Below are 21,869 nucleotides of genomic sequence, written 5' to 3'. Positions count from 1 at the left end.
GGATGGCACATTGAGTCCTGGACACTTAATCCAGAGATAAAAAAGAGAATGTGGCTGGATGTGTGAGAGAGAGAGATGGAAAGGGAATGAGAACAGTGAAGCTGAGGTTCCATTATTGATGAGGGACACAGACTGGAGAGCAGAAATGAGGCCAGTGACGAGAAGAGAGGAGAAACACACACACACATACACGCACATTCACTCGCTCACTCGTTTTAAACACAGGACAACACATGCTGGTAAAGCTCAGGTTCATTAACGCCTGCGGAAACAAAGGAATCGGCAGAAAAACATTCAGAAATTCAGTCTATATAATGGGTAATATAGTATAGTGGTTGTTTGAATAAATATTTGATTATTCTTTATACACATTATAGTCTGAATGAAGCTAATGCATGGGCAAAATAATCATTGCGGTCATGTTTAGTCCTAAATATTTTTTAAATCTCATCTTGAAAAATGTAAGGACTTGTTTTAGTTACACATAGCTCTGAACAGTTGTCATGTGCTCACTTGAAAATGCAGGTTTGTAGAGTGTTTAGGTTTAATAATGTAAAAGTGCTTTGGAAAAAAAAGACTGTGAGAAGGATATGAAATGTGACATGTGAATTGCATGCAAGCGTGTTGCTGATGGACTTTCTCCATCTGTGTGGGTCAGGGCCAAGTCAAAGAACGGTGGCCGATGCCTCAGGGAGAAACTGGACAGGTTGGGACTCAATCTCCCAGCAGGCCGCAGGAAAGCGGCGAACGTCACGCTGCTGACCTCTTTAGTGGAAGGTATGGACTGGTTTGTGCTTTTTTAATAATGCCGGCTCTTGTTTATCAAGTTCGTGGCCGTTTTCAGATGCGTGAATTTGTTTCTGACATACTGCTCTGATTTGATGCTAGATGGCTCATTTTATGAATTTGGTCTGTTGAAGTGTTTTAAAGGAAGCAGTTTTACTTTGAGATAAAATATGATGCAAAATATGAGCAACTTGTTTACATCTTCATCCTGTTTTATTTCATATCTAGTCTTTAGGACCTGTTGAATGCATTTTGGCAATTCAACAGGTTGTAACCGTAATATTGATGCGTCCGGTTTAGTTTCTTCATATTTGTTGTGGATGAGCTCTTATTAAGATTGAAACAAATCTATTCTGGCATAAAAGAAAAAGTCTGAAATATTTTTAGTCTACAGACAAAATCTCTATTACTCAAGGGAAGAGTTTAAAAATTAGAATGGTGTGAGACAGATTGATGCAACATCTATGCAATTTTTTAGGCAGCATTTAGAGAATGAACTGATTTCCCGGCTCCCTTCATCCCTCATCTTCCTCCTCTGTGTTTGTAGGGGAAGCGCTACATCTGGCTCGGGACTTTGGTTACACCTGTGAGACAGAGTTTCCCACCAAAGTGGTCGGGGAGCATCTCGCCCGCCAGCACACGGAACCAAAGGAACAGAACGCGCGCAAGAAAATGGTGCTGGCCACCAAGTAAGATGGACATAAGACATTAAGATATTCAAACTCTTGAATAATACATTTCTAAATGAGACCTTCATATGCACCAAATATGAATTATCTAGTGCAGTTTGGCTACAAAAGAACTTATCTTGCACCTTAGAGAATGAGGTTTTATTATTGGAGGAAAGAATGCGTGTTTGCATGCGTGTAACATATGAAAACTAAGATCTCATTAAATTTCCTTTATGCATTAATTATGAGGAACGCTGCTTTGGTTTTCGTTTTGGAGATGCGTCCTTGTAACTGTTTGAATTCCTGTGTGTCTCCGCAGGCAGATCTGTAAGGAATTTCAGGATTTGTTAAGTCAGGATCGATCTCCACTCGGTTCCTCTAGACCAACACCTATTTTGGATTTGGACATTCAGAGACATCTAACACACTTCAGGTACAAAGCTGAAACCTGCATACAAAAATAGAACAAACATCCACTTGATTTTGCAATGCACAGGTGTAAGACTTCATATTCATTAGCTGATGCAAATAACAAAGTGCAGTAAATTGCAAAACTATTTGCACTGAAAGCCAATGACAATGGAAGTCTCACAGTTACTAATAAGGTGGATACTGTTATTAATCACCATTTTTCTTATCTTTTTTAGTCTGATCACGCATGGATTCGGTACGCCGGCGATTTGCGCGGCTCTTAGCACCTTTCAAACGATTCTCAGTGAAATGCTTAATTACCTGGAGAAACACTCAGCCAATAAGAGCACAGGAACGCCGGACAGCAACCAGATCAACTCCAACTCGGACAAAACACTGCGCAAAACCACCGAGGTACCGACGAAAGACGGTAAAATCGAGAAGACAGAATGACTCTGACGCAGGAGTGGCCACTTTCCCACTTCCTGATGGGCGGGCCTCGTTCAGGGCGTGGCTACTAGGGGCGGGGTTACAGGGTTTTTATTCCATATGCGTTTATTTATATAACTGGCATAACTTCCTATGACCTCAGCTTTCCCTGTACGAGAGTCTGTCTGTATGTACAAACCAGTCACGTCATTCCCACTGCCCGACGAACACGAACCATTTCCGTTATTTTCTAAGTTATTGAAGAAGTTATTTTGCCTAAAGTTTGTCTGTATGTAATTAGTTTAAATAATGATTTTAAAAATGCAATATCTTTTATTAAAAAAAGACTCACATTCCATTTCTGGCAAGACCTGATTTGAGGTCAGTTTGAGACTGTAAATTATTACAGGTAACTTTCCCTGTTAGTTACTGTATATTGTGCATGTTAAACTTTGTACACCATCTAAAACTGACATTCCCCACTGTTGTTCCAGAACACAAACTCTTGACTGCATTTGTAAAAAAGTTATATATAAATATATAAATTCAATCTTTTCTTGTAGGCTTTGAACTACATATATGAAATAACCCTACATGCAAACTACTGGTGTTCAATAAAGCATATTGCTCAAAGTCTTATATTAACTCACCTGAGTGGACTTGAATTCATGTGCTGCTTCCTGAATGTGAATCATATTTCATGTGCATTTGCATTGGATCTGACACTGACAACACCTTATTGATTAATATTGATGCATACTTCAACCTAACAACCTGTGCAGCGAAAAAATCTTGCACTCACCTGCTTCTGTTCATGTTAAATAAGTTTTTTCCTCATCTTATTTCTGGAGATCTATCCGTGTTATTCGTCAATGCAAAAGTAAGACTTCTGGTTTATTAGCCACTATACGAGAATAATAACAACATGCAACCAACTGCAAAACTGTTTGCTCTACAAACCAGTGTGTTCATAATTGATAAAGATAAAGATAGTACATTAAAATAATATGGTACGACACACCAATTTGCAAAAAAACAGCAAAACAAGCTGTTTTGTACAGCTAAAAATAGCTGGACGCCACAGGAAGCCAGACCAATAAAAATTACAAATGGCCGCGCCCGCTCTTACTGGAAAAAATAAGGTGGATAGTACCTTCCTACAGCACCTTTTAAGTGATACTGACGACCTTGATTAGCTGTTTTAGGTTTGTTAGATTTGTAAATAAACGCTGCAAGCAAGAACTTGCTTTAATTCATTCACACAGAATAAAAATACCCAGTAAACTCATTCAACTTAAAACGCCGAGGAAAATACTGACAGAACTGAGAGCGAACAGAATCTATCAGCTATTTATACAATTATTGCATTGTATTAATTTTAAAAACAACCACAATGCGGCTAAACTTTATTCTTTGGGCTATTATTATTGAATACATTTAGAAAAAATGGTTGATGTAGAATAAATAAGCACAGAACAGATCATTAACAGCAGAGAAAGACCAACACGCTGCTGCACCGGAAGGCTTTGCAAAGTCAATAACTGACTGACAGATCGATGCGAAGCTTTGCACAAGATAAAAGCGATTCGCATTCATATTCAAATTTTTTGTAGGAAACCGCTGTCTGATCTCAGCTACTGAGAAAGTTTCAATAATCAGCGACTAGTCAACGTTAACGAACGTAGCCTAAATAGCCTATCCCAATAACACCATCTTAGAAAAACCCAAACAGCCTTGACGCATAATTAGCGCATTTATTGATCACGAGTGTGTTTTATCAGCTTGGGCAGTTCTAATGCATGTGTGACGTTCAATACATAAAGTTCTGTTTTCATTTAACACGCTAAGACATCGACTCGGCCTAGTTTACTCGGTTAGTAATTAATTACAAGTTCAAAAAGTAAAATGCAAATGAAAAGTCCTCATGAGAAAATACGGAGAAGCCAGGCTACTCACAACCAAAACAATTGGCACTTATGCTATGTAAACAAACATCCATTTTCAGAGTAAATTATTTCTCAGCCGATCAAGTCTGGCTGTTCCAGCCTAGCGGTTCTGAGTTAAACAATCATAAATAATAGACACTGCAACTTTATTCCGACAAAACAAAGGACTAAATATATTTTTACACGCATACATTAGATGTTGATGTTGTATGCTATAATCATTGCTTTTGAATTAGTTTACTAACACGAATCAACGACATTAGCACATTTACGTAGCTCCCTATCTAGTACCATCGATTTTCCTTGTATTTATGGAAAGCTAATTAGCACAACTATTCACATTTAAAATACAGGCTAATTATAATAAAAAATGTTAGGCCTGTTATACTTTATGAATCTTGTTTACGAGTAAAGACATTCACGAATGTCACCAAAAAGTTGTTTTATTCAGATTTTGCTAACTTCTACACAAAATTCCACACAGAGAAAATTCTGAAGGTCTGATGGGAAACGTTTTTATGAAAAGTGTTTATTATTTTTTTTACAAGTCATCGTGCAATCTTGAAGGATCTAAAGCATCTGGACTGGATCTGGTTTATCATGGTTTAAGACTTTCTTTCCTCTACTACTGAAAGTCTTCCACAGGAACTCAATGGATGTTTATCACGTTACTCGCACGCCATCTTGTGGCCAGCTTGTGTAATGGTAGGTAATGATTGCGTTCACGCACATACGTCAGTTTATAAGTACTCACATATTGTTTTTACTAGGTATGCACATTTTAATTTTAGTACAAAAAAAAAGCACACCTAATATGTCATTATATATTCTCTTTATGCTTTGAAAATGTGACATGCTATTACAATGACAAAGATGTGTTTGTGCACACTTGTATTACAGTGTGTGTTTATGTGTTTTTGTGTTCTGTGAGAATTTTAATGTTGAATTCTAATCAAAGTCTGTGCAGAATGAGCCTACTTTCTCTCAAACTGTTTGGACATCTGTCATGGCCTCTAGACATGCCCAGAGTGAGCATGAGTGTGTGTGTTTGGCTCTGGCATTTTCTCAGTGGCAGCGGGGCTGCTGAAACATTAATCGCAGATTATTTTCACTCTTCCATACGTCAAGCAGCATCTTAATGGCCAATGAAACAGATCTGAGAAACTGGATTAAAACTGGGTCATGATCAGTTAGTCTCTCAGTGTGAGGGACAAAAATGTTCCACAGTGCACATTTAGTTGCTTTGAATTTAGCTGTTTTTTGGAAAATATTGGGAGATGTAGTTAAAAATAATGACAATACAAATCAATTATCAGTAACAACATTGGAAAACTGTGCATTTCTAGTGACCCAGTGACCTCTTGTGTGAGAAGAGGGAATTGTGTCATCTCTACATGAACGGAAACACTGGATCACCGGCAATTGTCCGCAATACTGCAAAATCTTAGTATGTTAATATGCCTTTAAATATATTAGTCTCCAATGTTTAAGTTAAACTGTAAGAATTATAAATTAAACTGTAAGTTCTTGTGATGAATTTCTTATTTAACCAATAATTACGGCACTGAAATTATTTACATTAATTGGAATAAAACATCATTTCAATAATTATTCAATATATATATATATATATATTTTCCTGAGCAATAACAGTGTTCGAGTTTAGACTTAGATTCAGGTTAAGGCTTTAAGTTTTTTGTCTTCAGAAATTGATAATGAAATAAACTTACTGTAAGAAACAGATATTTGCTGGAGTAAAAGCTCTTGCCCATGCTTATAACTTTCCATCAGTTTACATGTATTTTAGTGTTTTTGTTTTTTATTTATTTATTTAATTGTGTATGTTTGCAAGGACTTTTGGTTTGGGGACTTTTTGTCCGCATTTTCAGGTAAGCTTTTGCTGTTGTCTAACTTAGGTCTTTGGAGGAATTGTGTGTTTTTGCACAGTATTAAATGCAATTTTGCAGAAATCACCCAAAAACACGGTAATACGTTGTTGGCAAATGGTGACCCTTTTCTAAATGTTTAAATAAATATTGGTAAACTAACGTTTTGACTACGGGTCAGGTCTTGTTCCCAAATACATCCTTAAAGTAAGTTTAAAGAAAAAAATTAAAAGTAAATTCATGTTTGTTTTTATTTGCGTGGTAATTCAGGTCATTGCAGTGCTGAAAATAAAAACTAATTTCACGGTACCGCGTTAAGAACGGTTTTGATCAAACTTGGGATGACTTGATTCGCTTTCAGATTCTCTCTCTCTTTTGTATTTTATTTTATTTGACTGTGAAAAGTGTTTGCTTTAGTTCTGATTTACAGTTATTAATCACTTTGCGGTGTAATTTAATAATTCCTTTAAGAAAAATGAAGATTTTAAAAAATGCTTAGCGACGTCACAATTCATTCCACTCTGCGTAAGAATGAATTCCGTTCCAATTTACCGCCCAATAATCACGTTTAACTCGAAAACAGTTTGTTCCTATGGAACTTCCTTTACAGTTCATCTGAGTTAGCAACAGTAGCTAAGGGGTGGGGCTTAGTGAAGGGTCAGTTACAGGCAGGTGTGTTGGAGCAGGGCTGGGACTAAACTCTGCAGAAGCTGGATTGAGCACCGCGGTTTTTGTGGATGTCAGCCATTTCAGAAACAGGAAGTATCACGAAAACACTAAGTTTAATAAAACTGTTTGACCTCGTCTTAAACCAAGCTAAAACGTTTTGCAATTCTACTTTAAGTCAACCTGAAACGAACTTTAACCTGAAGCGAGCTTTTTGTTTTCTTTTCGGTGTTTAAGTGTATGTTTGACAATGACCAGCAGGGGGCGCACTGGACTGCCTCTCATCACTACATGGCTGCAATTGTATTGGGTCGCGTATAAGAAGCAGCTGTGGACATCTGACCTCGCTTTCTTGCGAGTGTCTTTGAGGTAATGTTTGCTTACAGCAATAACGAAGATTTGTAGCAAAAACTGAGCGATCAAATTCTCTCGTTTCACTTATTTGGTGAATAAACAGTTGCGGTTGCACCTCATATACAAAGTTTACCAGCGGATCATCGCCTTTTCCAACAGTTTATTGACTTTGCAAGGATGACTTTTTAAATCGAAACTATTGGTTATTTTAGCTTATGTGATTTTGGTTTAATACTTTTTGTTCTGTTTCCTTTAAATCCGTGCTTACACGTTGACTCGGTCTTGTAAAATGGCAGACTGCGTTTGTTAAGCGTTCACTTCATCTGCAGTTGATGATGGAGCTGGAGTCTCAGCGAATCCCCCCGCAGCAGCTTTACATACAACCCAAAGTCAACACACTTAACATTAGACATTCACTGTATCAACGGCGTTACAGCACACACACGCAGACAAACACCGTAAAGGGGAATCGGGAATTTTTCTGTGAGCTTTACGTTTTCGGTGAGTGAGTGAGAGAGAGAGAGAGGGAGAGAGAGAGTTGAGATCTTCACTCTTCACATGAATGCACTCGTTATACAGGGATCAGCGCGCGAACATGCTGTGGAAACTGGTGGAAAATGTCAAGTATGAAGATATATACGAGGTAACGAGAAGACAAACTGCATCCGCAACTGTTTTTTCACTGTATGGTTTATATAGCGACAAAAATTGCGTTGCATTTGATCGTGTTTTATTTTAAAAAAAAATATATTTGGTCTCTTATTAATTTATGCTGCTTATTGCAATAAGAAAAAAATAGCAAATGCTAAACATATGATTTAGAAGCATTCTGTCATATTCATGCTAATTCGTTTGTTCACCAATTGCTTATGTAATTCTTGTATGAACAATTATTTTAGCAAGTTACTTTATTTCCTTTAAAAGTATTTTTTGATTTAAATTTTGGTTTGCATTGGAGTTTTTAATATTATAACTGTACAAATGATCAAAAATTGTAAAAAAAAAAATCTAATTTCTTTGTCAAAAAAAATCGAGGCACGTTTTTTACACGTTTATATTGTTTTTTTGTTTTTTTGTTCATTTGTTTTTTTAAGTAATAGAATTAGCTTTAAAACTAAGAGGAAATGGAACATCTCAATATTTATATGCATTGAAAAACTTCTGGCATTATTTTTCTTGAGAGCCTGTCATCGATGTATTAATAAGAGAATCACATCTACAAAAGGAGAGGACGCAGTGTCACGCGTGGGAGTCCCGTGGATTCCCCTGAATGAGCTCGAACTCGTGGGAGAGACTCGTGGTGGTTTTTGGAAAAGCCTCGCGGGATGCCGACCTAGAGAGTCACACATGGCTTTTCTCTCACAGTCACCGTCACGCGTGTAATTAAACACTTCGACCCCAGCCCGTGAAATCGACCATTATACGAGCTGTTTAATGGGGCACCATTAGTGGAGGACTTTAAACTGTCACCCGATGCAGAAAACATTTTTTTTTAAATCTGTTTATGCTTTTTTTTTTTTTTTAAAGCTTCAACTCTTTTCAGACATTTGTTAGAGCGGTTTAACCGCTATAAGTGTTTTATCATATTAGAGTAGTATCGTTATTGTGAAGTTAATGTTTTAGTTTATCTCAGAGGTGGGCCTGGTTAAACACACATGCATGTAAATCTATGGTGAGTATGGAATAACAAGGGTAAAGTTGTGGTGAATGTGGAATAGAGGCTCAAAATTACGCCTTTTGTCAGGTTGTAGAAGTATGGCTTCTTTTTATCATTTAAATGAAGTGTCTAACATTAGTACTCTATATGGTGGAATCCAATTTCGCTATTGTGAGTAATCGTGAGAATAGCTATGGTGAGTATGATGTAGTGGTTTAATGCATATTAAAGTATGTGAGTATATAGTGCTTGTGAATGAGGCCTCTGTCCATCTGCCTGTTCAAAGCAGCTGATTCCGGCGATTCGTTTGTTCTGGCTGGAGATAAATGGACTGTGCACACACAACAATAACATAAAAGACAACAATAGCAAAAGAAAGAGGTCCGGACCCGTGCATGCCGGACCTCAAACAGAGAGGGGAATAAAACAGAGCACGAGTGTTTCCTCCTCCTGAATGAACGTCACTTACAGCAGCAGCGCCTTCACGCTCCGCTGCTCCCCACTGCTTTAAGTATTCCCGCAATATTAGAGGAGTCATGAATAACAATTATTCTGAGGAGGTGTAGCGAGGCGAACGGACGGAGCACCGCACTCTGGATCAGAGCGCCGGATCGGGAAGAACAGAACCGAGACCTGGAGGAACAGAGTTCTGTAGGAGAAGCTATTTGAGCTGAAAAAAAGCAAGTTTTTTGCTCCGTGCGGTCATGAGGAGTTAAGAAAGGAGCGCGTTTTTCTTCAGGCGAGCGTGTGTCGTGTTGTCGCGTGTCCTTCTGCTCTAAACGAGCTCGCGTTTTTTCGTCCAGATGTTAGTGCACACGTATTCCTCCACGGTGAGTCTGGGAACCCAGAAAAAATTCTTTTTTTTTTTTTTGTAGCTGCGTTGTAAAAAGGTGGCTTGCGGTTTTGCTTATTACGTTTCGAGCTCAGTAACTTAAACCCTGCGTTTATACCTTGTTTTAGATGTTTAATGGAGTTACTACACATGAATCAGTCAGAAAATACAAATATTTTGAAAGCTTTTGTACTTTCTTGAATCACCGCGGGCGGTTATATGTAGCCACCACTAAATAGTCTTTCGATGTTGTTTGATTCGATCCAGTAGCTATTCTTTAAAACATCCAAAAACTCAATTTTTTATTTATTTTTAATAAGAACATTCAAACGGTTGGTTTGTAATCGTATATTCTTTTCTTGTTTGAAGGACCGCCATGATGGGGTACCGAGCCACAGTTCCAGACTGTCCCAGCTGGGTTCGGTCTCTCAGGGTCCGTACTCCAGCGCTCCGCCGCTCTCTCACACACCATCCTCGGACTTCCAACCGCCGTACTTTCCCCCGCCGTACCAGCCGCTGCCGTATCACCAGAGTCAGGACCCGTACTCACACGTCAGTGACCCGTACTCTCTGAACGCTCTTCACCAGCCCCAGCAGCACCCGTGGGGCTCCCGTCAGCGGCAGGACGTGGGCACGGAGAGCGGAGCTTTACTGCCGCAGCCTCGAGCCTCTTTACCGCAGCTCTCGGGTCTGGACCCCCGGCGGGACTACTCGACCGTGCGCCGACCGGACGTGCTGCTCCACTCCACGCATCACGGGCTCGAGGCGGGGATGGGAGACGGTCTTTCCCTTCATGGCCTGGCGCACGGCATGGAAGATGTGCAGGTTGGTAACGATTTTTAGTTTTTGGCTTGGACAGTAACCTCTTTTGTGGAGACAGAAATTGCACAAAGACGTGGAATAAATAATTTAGAATTTTTAAGTTTCTTTAACGAATTCATTAAATTTATTTATTTTTTTATCTAGTATTTTAAACAATTGAAGTATCTCTGTATGACATAATTATGTATATTTTCATGGTGTTTTTCGACCTGTCGACATTTTCTGAAATACGTTACAAACATTTTAACAATAGACAATAACAATGAATCTTTATCATAAATATATTTAGTAATAGTAGTACATCTTAATATTTAGAATATCCTAAAGGCTTCCTTTTTATCAGAAATAATATTCTGTTGTCGTTGTGAATCCATTTTTGTTTTTGAGACTATATTTTTACTGTAGAAATAATTTTAAACGCATTACAGTTAGGCCTGTGTTGAGGAGAGCTGCTGTTGTTAACTTAAAATTACTGTTGCAGTGATCAAAAATGAAAACTTCACAAACAGCAAATCTGTTAAGTAATCGCCTGCTCAGTTCACTTTTCTAACCATCTGTTTTTGATCAATATATCTCTGCACACATCATATCTAATTTCGTCAATTGACAAGTTTATCCGTACTCTAAATTTCAAGATAAGGCCTGTCCCCGTTCAGCTGACTGAACAATGATTGTTTGCCTCTCTTCCCAAAATGATTTTAAAACGTAACTGACATCGGGCTTGTTTTTATCTCTTCAAAAAAAAAAAAGATTTTTAGTTTTTTAATTGATTTTGTTTCAGTGAAGTCCACGGTTACTGACAATACCGTTAGGAAAATTCATTCAGAAAACTTGCATGGAAAAAAACAAACATTTTAGACGAATTGTTAGTGAAATCAATAGCATGAGACCTAAGCTTAATTAAAAAGTTCTTTCTTTTTTTTTTACTAACGTTCACCATTTTCATTTGGATGGGGTTTTTTTTCTTCCTGGACTGGAAATTTGTTTTATTTATTTATTTTTGTCAGTGACCCCGGTGGAATCTACTGGTATTTTCATAAACAGAAGGTCATTGTCTTGAATATTTATACCTGGCTGTAGCTTTTGTTCAAAAGTTAAATGTTTTCTCATTATGCTGCCGTTTTAGGCTGTGGATGACGTAAACAACGGAATGAACATCCTGGATCAGTCAGTCATTAAAAAAGGTAAATGAAAAAATGGCTGGAAGAATTATGCAGAGCTGTATTTAATATTGTGATATTCATATTTTTCAAAGATCAGTGGGTTTTGGAAAAAGTGCCGATAAGAAGGAATTACCGTTTCATGGATTTGGGGCAAAAAGTCATTTCAGGTGAATACACCTTAGCACACCTTTTTACGCATGCGCTGAAGCACATCTGGTATTCAAATGATGTCACCTGCCTATTTTCTTAACCTTGGACGCCCAGCCAAAGCAAGAGGAATTGGAGGCCATTGCATATTTTAGAATCATAGCGTCCTACCGGTATAACTGAACTGTTTATTTGAATTACTACAAAGAATTCAGTGTTGTTATAATAATCGACCAGTTTAACCTCTAGCCTATTGTAGGCTTAAGTTATTATCAGCTCTCTCTCTCTTTTTTATTTAATTCACTTAAACATTAGCACAAATTCCAGATTTTCCAGCCTATCTTTGGGAACATGGCTGTGTAAAATAGACGTTTAAGCACCACTTTGTTGATAGGCTATAATTTCTCCACGGAGGTTTTGACATATTTACTTTGCGATAAGGCCTTCATGCAGTCAGTAAGATCTCCAGCAACACTCCCTGGGCTCGTGTTAATATTTGTCCGTTATGAGGGGACGTTTGCCGGTAATTTAGTTAACGGAACACGGGCCTCCCAGAAGAGAAGGCCTTTAAGTGGCCGCTGTGATGGATGGTTTTCTGAGCGCAGATCTCGTCAGCTCGTTTAGAGCTCGTTTTCTCTATTATCCCCTGTAGAGATCTCCGCGGGCACGAGCGCTCGTTACCCCATTAGCGCTTAAGTTAGTAGACGTCGTTTGACGGTCAGCTTCTGAGTTTGTGTGTGGAGGGGAGGGGGGTGATTTGAAAAATAGGTGGTTAATGTTATTAATGTTATTGTCCATCACCAATCGATAATATAATAAATTAGCGTAGTAAATAGTGTTGAAATGTCATCGTGGAAACAAAAGCTGACAGGAAAATGTAACTGAATTTAATAAAGCTAAGAAAGTGTAACGCTAGCATTTTAATCACGTTGGAAACTGCTAAACATTACCGCGCAAATTGAACCATGTTTATATTTTGCAACGCCGTTGATATATTGGCAACATGTTGAGATAAAATAATAAATTATATAAAAAACATAAAATATAAAATACTACAGGCATTTGGACGAATCTTGCTTTCTTTCTATTGAACGTGGAATTAACGTATGAAAGCAGGAGCACGCGCTGGCAGCTCCGGGCGCGTGTGGGGTGACCCGGGCCAGCCGAGGGCTCGAGCTCACGGCGCTTTTATGTGCCAAGATTTCACATTACATAATATTCTCACAGGCCTGGGCTGTCTGTAACTAGTCTTAAACATCACTTTAAAATAATAACACCTCTTGTTTTATCGCTATAGTGTCAGCGATAGCATACACAGTGTTAAACGCTCGACCAAATAATCAAGTAAGTCTGTATTATAGCACGTAACTAAATTTTCTGTCTGATCCTGTCACCAGTTCCAGTTCCACACAAGAGCGTCGCTTCCCTGATGATGAACAAAGACGGTCTAATCGGCGGGATCACCGTGAACGTCAACGAGGTCTTCTGCTCGGTGCCCGGACGCTTGTCGCTTCTTAGCTCCACATCCAAATATAAAGTGACGGTTGGCGAGGTCCAGCGGCGCCTCTCTCCGCCAGAGTGCCTGAACGCTTCTCTGCTTGGCGGGGTTCTACGGAGGTGAGGGCATCGATATATCAGCCAGAATCCACATTATAAGCAGACCAGAGGTCAAGGGATTAAAGACAAAAAATGACATTTAAACATCTGCAATTTCTGATTGCGTTTTTTGTTTCCGAAAGAAAGTTTTTAATACTCCTGCCAATAGCTGATTTCAAATGTTCACTTTTTATTGTGTGTTCATTCCTTTGCTGTCAATCCGTCATAAAACACGTCTCTTATTATTTCTTCGTTTTCCTCAGAGCGAAATCGAAAAATGGCGGGAGATCACTGAGGGAAAAGCTGGAGAAAATCGGCTTGAATTTGCCCGCGGGGAGACGCAAAGCAGCGAATGTCACTTTACTGACGTCTCTAGTAGAAGGTAAAGCAGGACATCTGATTCTTATTTAGATGTTTTTAACACAGTGTTTAGACCTTTCAAGTGAGGAAAACAATGGTCAATTATAACAAAAAACGAGTTCGATTAAAAAAAACGCATTTATTGTTTATCAGTTTAATCGTGGATCTCGAATACATTTTATGCCTAAAATGAAAATTTGAATTTACGAATGAACCACGAACATGTTAAATGCAGTTTTATTGCATTGGGAGTTTGTCTTATCTGATTTGTCTTCCTTAGGCGGTGCAAATAGTTAACAGATGCAGAAGCAGTAAAACGACATTTTAACCAGTACAGCTAATTTCATATAATTATTGTTGTGACTGTCGGATTGTTTCTGCACCGCAATCTTTCATTTGCTTAATAGGCTGTCTCTCCCTCCAGTTCAGTTGCAGCTACAGTTGTAATTTAGTAGAGAAATATTTTAAGCGAAGATGTGGAGTAGCCTAATTCCATTGTACCATACTGTGTTTATTTTTCATTTCCAGGAGAAGCTGTTCATTTGGCTCGGGACTTTGGCTACATTTGCGAAACTGAATTTCCCACAAAGGCCGTGTCTGAATATCTGAACAGACAGCATACGGATCCAAACGAACTGCATTCACGAAAGAACATGCTGCTCGCCACAAAGTACGTATCACAATGTATTTCTTTGCGTGTTTAAGTGTGTTTCATGCATTCGTTGCTTTCGTTTGGAAGCTGGTATAACAGCTTGCCGCCTTCATCTGAACAAATGTGTAGCCACATTTCGAGGTGAATGTTGAATCCATCACGGATTGCCGGGGAGTGTGTCGTTTTGATAGCTGTCCGCTTACTGCCTGGTGCGTTTTGACACGTTTAGCTGGTTTCTAATGAGGCAGTTCAGGTCCAGCAGAAACACGCGTCTCTTATCCATCTCAGCCTGGCACCGAGCTAGAAACTCATTATATTTAAGTGAAATGTTTCAAGTCTTAAAGTGCCAGCTTTCCCCTTGAAGTTTTGCCTAAGGTCATCCCTCCTCCCTCGCCTCTCCTTTCACAGTCTGTCTGTCAAAGTCCCGTCAGTCAGCCCGCGCCCCCGCCCCTGCACGCGCCTCGGGCACTCGCGTTCTGTCGCTCTGGAATGAGAAGGAGAGCGAGAGAGAGGCGCGCTGCGCTCTCCCGACTGGACAACAAGACTGTTTGTGGTTCTGAGACGCGAAAGCGAATGTGGGTCAAAATCTGACAAGTCCAGACAACTGCAGATGCCGCAGCAGGGCTCTGCAACGCTGCCAGTTGGAGGCATTTGAACTGTTTGTCACAAATGACCTTTTGGAGATTGAAGTATGATCGTTTGCTCAGATTCTTATTTGAGATTACATTGCGCCTCGAAGCATTATTATGAACATGACACAAGCAGTTTTGGGTGCATGCTGTTAAAACAATAAGAATTTAATATAAATTCAAATATTTTTTCATGCATTTGGAAAAATCTCGAAATTAATTGATTCTACATTAACCTTGCAAGTTTCAGACATCATAATTATCTTGCTGATCTTATCATTATTGGATGTTTGCTTTGGTCACAATACTCACAAGGTCCAGATATTTAAACTGTAAGCAGGCATTTTCAGAGAAACACGGAGGTCAAATGTTGAGAGGTCATTAGTATGTCAGGCCATCTGGGCACAGGGCTGAAAGTGCCTGTATTTTTTCTATATGATTCCCCAAAGCAAGAAAAGCATGAATATTGAGAGCACTACCTCTTTCAGGAAGTAAAACATGCTGAGAATGGAATATTCCCCAGTAATAACAGATAAAGACACTCTCCCAGTAGACTGGAAGGTAAATTGATGGCTTTATTCTAATTGATGGGCTTTGCTCTCAGAAGCAGAAATATGCAGTCTTTGCTCTGAGAATTTCAAGTTCTGGATCTCTTCATATGTATGGACAGGGAACACTGGAGAGTTTCATTTAACTTAGACGTCAGCCTTTTTTAAAAATTGTAAAAATATTTTTGGAGACCTTTTGCTCGCAGTGTGAATGGGGGATGAGAAACATGCATTTTACCCATGATTCCCAGGGACAGCACAGATTTTGCAAGCTTGAACCTGTCAGAGCACCTGTTATCCAAGTGTTTTTTCAAGATAATTATGAGGCATCTTAAGCAATCACATCATCATTGTGTGAGAACGTGGGTCTGACGTGAACTTTTGTAATATTTTGTTTTACTGTTTGATCTCTGAGAGCCTAACATATCAAAAGTTTTTATTTAATATTTTTTCATTTTATCAATTTCATCATAAATGTCCAAATGCTGAAGTCACAGTGTTTGTAATTTATGGATGAGGGTTTTCAGAGTTGCATTGGCTTTGATATTATGTATGAGTTCTTTATAATCAATATTTCACAGTAAGTTAAAAGAATATGTAGATTTATATATAAAGAAATAAGTAGGAATATCCATGGCAGTAAGTTGACGGTTCTTTTCAGCTTCTTTTGTGGGAAAAAGGGCTTTTTTTAATAGAATCGTGGTTGATGTCTTTTCCAGTTGACTGTTTAATTCAACTTATGACTTAAATTCATTTCTTGAAAAATGTATGCTGTAATCCATGAGCGAGCAGGTCGCTTTTCCTTAACTGATACAGAAGATCAAGCACGTACCTTCTGATGTATGTTCTGATAAATGTGAATGAAGAATTTGTCATGCTTGATGTGCCATGAAAAAATGTCATGACATTCTCTGATTGGATCACAGTTGTGAGATGGTAAAGGAATTAGATAGGACACAGTTAGAGGGATTGATCCTAAAACCCACCTGACTAGTCTTGCTATAGGCAGAGCATGTCTAGACCCCACACTGTCCCATTAGCAGAATGTTGTGCAATTATTGGCATGTTGTCGAAGTTGTTTTTCTGTAGAATAAGGAGTAAAATGTAGTTCCTCCTGTGACCTTGCGCAAACAGTCAACACAAGACAAGCAACAATAAACACAACATACATAAACAGTAAACAGTACAAACAATGTTATCAGACAGCATGTATGAAATTTAGTGCAAAATTACATAGTTGAAAGGAGCATTGACTTTTACGTCACTACTAATTGTGACTTAGGTAATTTTTGTTCCTGAGTATTAGAAACACACCTTTAGCGCCAAATTAGCCGTTAATTTTTCATTTAGAGCAACTGTATGTATTTTTATTTGTGTGACTTTAGAGCCTTCTACAGTTAAGTAAGTGGAATTCATTGTCGTAAAATACCCCAGTGTCTAATTACAGTGTATAGCTGTACGCTAGAGTTGCACAATTTTGGATAAATTGAGAATCACAATTTTTTGTTTGAAATAGAGATCATGATTCTCCCACAGTTTTGAACTGAGCAAAATAGCATGTAATTTACTAGAGGCTGTGACAAAATATTAATTGCTGCAGTCTACTAAAAAAATTTATTATTTGAATGAATTATTTAAAAAAAAAAATAGGTTGAATGAATGATTCAATGACTCACTCACACATACTTCACTTGTTCCATTACTGAATGAATCAGAATTTTTGAATGAATCTCTTGAATGAATGATTCAGTGACATAAATTTCAAATAAATGGTCATTTTTTCGCCACCTAGTGGCGAAACAATGTAATTAACAAACCTTATTTGAAGCGCCAATTTGAAGCGAAAATTGCTTTCAAAAGATGATTTGCTCTATTTCAGTAGCTACCATAGACATTTAACCCTGTACTTCTTTGATAATATGAATGACTGTAAGACAGAAATAAAAGTGTGTGGTTGAAAAGACTGTTTGTGAAGCGGTTTCGTACCTAAATATGATAACTGCTCTTTCTGTGTCAGCCACAGTGCGAATACAGATTTGAATGTTCCAGTAGGAATTTTTCATAGGGTTATTAGACTAAGACAAATCGTTGTCATTTAGAAATAAGAGCATCAGCGTTTGAATCAAGGTCGCAATCTTTTAACGATTACCTAATCATGCAGCTCTACTTTACACGCGCATTTGTTGCTGCCATTTTTACAGAATTTTGTTGCGGCTCACCAAACTTAAAAACTCCCAGAACGGATGTTTGGGAAAGAAACAGAAGTCATTCAAAGTCATTAAAAGTCATTATACCATCAGAATGATTTTGAAACCGATATTTCAATTATGTGATAACCGATATCACTGTGGTCGACACTTCTGGCAAGAGTGCATTGTTATTAATTAGAAATTGTGGATTCTCTGTGATAATGGAGACTAACAAAATTCTGAGGTTCATTTGTCTCTCTTCTGCAAATATTCATGCTACAATAAAGTGTAATTTACGGTCCAGTCCATCACAGGTAGTAGAGCCCATAAAATACATATATAGCCTACTTTATTTCACCTTATTTTTCCTGTAAGAGTGGGCACGGCCATTTGTAAATTTAATGTGTTTGGCTTCCGGTCTCATCGGCGTCCAGCTAGTTTTGCCTGATATTGCAAACTAGTGTGTCTTACCATGCTAATTTAGTCTATTATCTTAAGTATGAACACAGTGGTTTGTAGTGCAAACGGTTTTACCGTTTACTGCACTTCGTTATTCTTCTCATAATTTCTTTACGGCGCTCATGAACCGGAAGTCTCCCACATTACCTGAAAACATTGAAAAATAAGGTGGATATAATCAATGCAATTCATTAGAAATTAGGTTCTCAGTCTAATTATTCATATAAAGATTACAAGTCAAAACCTATATTTCTTTAAAACACGTACACTCTTAAAAATGAAGGTTACAAAGGGAGGTTTTTACAGCAGTGCAATAGAAAAATCATTTTGGGTTCCACAAAGAACCTTTCAGCAGTTCTTAAAATAACATTTGAAGAACATTTTAAATATCTAAAAAACTTTTTTCCACTGTAATGGACATTCTTGAGTTTTGTATTTTTGAGATTGAAAATTCTGGGCTTCATCTTCGTCTCTTTTGTTCTCTTCTCAGGCAATTGTGTAAGGAGTTCACAGACCTGTTGGCTCAAGATCGCACTCCATTAGGAAACTCTCGGCCTACGCCCATCCTGGAGCCAGGAATCCAGAGCTGCCTGTCACACTTTAGCTTCATCACACACGGTTTTGGTTCTCCAGCCATCTGCGCCGCCCTCACGGCTTTGCAGAATTACCTGACTGAAGCCCTTAAAGGCCTCGACAAGATGTTCCTGAACAACCCCACCCCCAACCGACACACACCTGCAGACGGACCCGGCTCCAAAGGAGCTGGAGAGAAAGAGGAAAAACACAGGAAATGAACTGTGGAAATACGATATCAAGGAAGGCGAGTCATTGGAGATGTTCAGAGATTCTATAAACTCAAGTTTTATGACATTGCGTTTTACATTCTGGGTCGAAGGTGGCGAGCGGACAACAGATCATGGGAAAACGAAAGGAACGACACGATAAAACAGACTGGAGGACACGAGTCTGCTGTGATACGTTCACCATCTTCATCTCATTCGTGTGCGAGTGTGAAAATATTCGAGGAGTGTTTGTGAGTGTGTTTTCGTGTATCAAAGTATGACATTTTACATGACGTTAGACGCAGGCTGTCCTTTACACACATGCTCATCAATCTGATACCTAATATTTGAGTGTTCATCAGTGTAATGGCCAGCACACAGGAGGATGGGTTTGCTTGGGATACTGGTGGAGACACTTTTAACTGCTATATTTAATTATACTTATTATACAAAATTATAGGTGCACATTTCTGAAGTATGAAGTACATTCCATTCAATCTTCACCAAAATTACACCTACAGTAAAACAATCAGCATCTGTCCATAAAAGTAAAACTGGTTGTAAAGAATTTGCTCCACATTAGATTTGAAAGAGACAGAATATTCAAATGTAAGAGTTTTTATTGCATTTAAATTAAGTGTTAGCCAAAAAGAGGCTGTGAATGTGCAACTATTTGTGCTTCAGCAACTATGACAGATTCACCATCTGACAGCCTATAAAATACACATATACTTTACATTATCACAGCAATTCATCAAAAATTAAGTTATCAGATTACAAGCCAAATTTGAAGACTCTGAGACATTCTTAAAACACCTGGGGCAATATTCAGAATAGCTTGTCTACTAAATGAACGGGAGAATTTTGTATTTTTGGTTGTATTTCTTTGTATTTGAAACTGCTATTGCTTGTGCTGTCTTGGCCATTTGGTTGTGAAAATGTGAGGACATTTTCAGTAAGTTCCTTTTGACATGGCAATCATCTTAACTGACCGATTGAATCAACCATTTCACTGATAATTCATCTCGTTTATGTATTTTCTTTTTTTTTTTTTTCTAAATATATGATAACATTTACACAGAGCTAAATCAACATAGGACAAAGAAATATTGTTTATTGGTTTTACAACCCTACATCAGCTAAATGGAAGCTTGCTTTGACCAGAAAAAAAGAGACTTTTTTTGAAAAAGGGTCCCGGATTTGTGCGCTTTCTCATAGGTTGCATAGAACTGAGGTGACCGCGCGTGCTGGAACACGGCCACGCGCAGCCTTTCCCGTGCTCACCTCAACAGTCGTGAGTGCGCACTTTCTCAGCTCCGCAAGCTGGATTAATAGCCTGTCTGTCAAAGTTAATATTTGGTTAACTGTGTGAGGAAGGTTCTTTTATTTATGTTTGTATATATTTATTTATGCTTAATTTAATGGGCGTTTGTACATAGGAATAGACTGGGTCGTCTATCTGTGACTGTCTCTGTGCGTGGGTGAACGCTTGTTTTAGATAGCATCTTGTATTTTTGTTTCATAGATACGGTGTTATGTGGTGAAGGCTAGAAGTTGGTTCTTGTCTGGTGATTTTCATTTACCTCGAAATAAGAATAAATCGTGTGTTTTATTGTAGTTGTTGCTGTGTGGTGAGCCCCTGATGTTCTTGTCATATTAACATAGACTACGCATGAAACATTTCAGAAGCGTTTCAAAATAAGTTTTAATTAAAAAGTGCCTAAATTCCACATAACTAAAATTAAATATCAGATAAATAAAATGCTTACGTAATCATATACCATTAGTCCATGTAATTATTTTATTTGCATGAAAGTTATTTTTTTAGAGAGGCGAGACGTCAGGCTCCTACCCCAAAGGCAGCATCTTTTAGGTTAACATAAAGAAAAAGGACAACAGTAATATTTGCCACTAATAGTTGTTGAATAATCAATAATAATCACGGAGTTAAATTAATAATCATAAACCTCCAAAATACATGTTTTTACCCAAATAAAAAAATGTTTGTAAAGAAAGATGCGACGATCTTATTCCTGTGATATTTCTTCAGCTAACATTGTTAATCCATCTGTAACAGAACCAATGAATATGTAAACAAATAAATTGTAGTCAATTATGTCAGTGCTGTTAGTATTAAAAATATTTGACACAATAGGCCTAACTAGTATAGACCAGCAATGGATTAAAGCGTCATTTATTCGCATCCAGGATTATTTTAACATTGAAACCAATGTCAAAATGTAAAAATGTGTCATTGAAAGACCAATATTTACCTAACATCATTTTGAATATTATCATTATTATATAAACATCTCGTAATGTTTTCATGATCACACTGACTCATACTGCAATCAGCAGAACGGATATCAACAAAACTCGGAAATGAAAAACGGAAATGAGAATTCTGATTCTGCATTTTCCCGTCTCGTTTTAAGGCTAGCAAAGAACGCCAAAATTTATCGAAAGCAATCCCTTGAAGGCGTGTGTCCGCGGTCGCGGCAGTAAAGTGAACTCATATCCCGGCCGCAGGTCAGACCCCCGCGAGTCCCCGCGCTGGTGTATTTAATGCGGAGGAGCGCGTGGCCCGCGGGTTCCGTCGCGTGACTCGTCATGCGTGAAGTATTGTGACCCAGGTGCAGCACCCGCATGTCCGCGAGCGACGTGGATCTCTACGAGATTCAGAGATTTCTCTTCAGCAGGAAGAAAAAAAAAAAAAAAAAAAAAAAAAAAAAAGACTAGCCTCGCTCTCACCCACGGGACCTGAAACAACACAAGCCGAGATCTTTCATCCTTCCCTCCAACTCGGTTCTCATTACCTCTAAAAAAAAAAAGAAAAGAAAACCGATACAAAAACCCATAAGACCAAACCAATAACATCGCTGCT

The 21,869-nt window shown here is 38.3% G+C and overlaps 2 protein-coding genes across 11 annotated transcripts in view; both read left to right on the top strand.

The window, feature by feature from the left end:
* tfap2d (transcription factor AP-2 delta (activating enhancer binding protein 2 delta)) overlaps positions 1–2,911 on the top strand; it is a 96,817-nt gene extending 93,906 nt beyond the window's left edge. For all 6 annotated transcript variants that reach the window (XM_051137789.1, XM_051137791.1, XM_051137790.1 and 3 more), the window contains 4 exons: positions 659–777; positions 1,334–1,475; positions 1,777–1,890; positions 2,105–2,911. In XM_051137789.1, the coding sequence (XP_050993746.1) occupies positions 659–777; positions 1,334–1,475; positions 1,777–1,890; positions 2,105–2,321 (592 nt within the window). In that variant the 3' untranslated portion in view covers positions 2,322–2,911. The remainder of the gene's footprint in view (positions 1–658; positions 778–1,333; positions 1,476–1,776; positions 1,891–2,104) is intronic.
* Positions 2,912–4,143: 1,232 nt separating this feature from the next.
* On the top strand, positions 4,144–21,262 carry tfap2b (transcription factor AP-2 beta). 5 transcript variants are annotated; one of them, XM_051137796.1, is made up of 9 exons: positions 4,144–4,170; positions 4,792–4,948; positions 10,008–10,463; positions 11,587–11,644; positions 11,716–11,790; positions 13,168–13,387; positions 13,630–13,748; positions 14,255–14,396; positions 18,694–21,261. In XM_051137796.1, exons 2-9 carry the CDS (start codon positions 4,946–4,948, stop codon positions 18,995–18,997), a joined length of 1,377 nt encoding a protein of 458 aa, XP_050993753.1. In that variant the 5' UTR covers positions 4,144–4,170; positions 4,792–4,945; the 3' UTR covers positions 18,998–21,261. The 5 variants fall into 5 exon arrangements, with proteins under 5 accessions (XP_050993753.1, XP_050993750.1, XP_050993752.1 ...); XM_051137793.1 differs by lacking the exons at positions 4,144–4,170; positions 4,792–4,948 and adding an exon at positions 7,688–7,792 and having other exon boundaries at positions 18,694–21,262; XM_051137794.1 differs by lacking the exons at positions 4,144–4,170; positions 4,792–4,948 and adding an exon at positions 9,298–9,636.
* The last annotated feature ends 607 nt before the right edge of the window (positions 21,263–21,869 follow it).

The sequence above is a fragment of the Labeo rohita genome, chromosome 20 (assembly GCF_022985175.1).
Source record: "Labeo rohita strain BAU-BD-2019 chromosome 20, IGBB_LRoh.1.0, whole genome shotgun sequence".
Lineage (NCBI taxonomy): Eukaryota > Metazoa > Chordata > Actinopteri > Cypriniformes > Cyprinidae > Labeo > Labeo rohita.
Note: the sequence above shows the minus strand (reverse complement) of the source record. Positions and strands in the feature narration are given on the sequence as shown.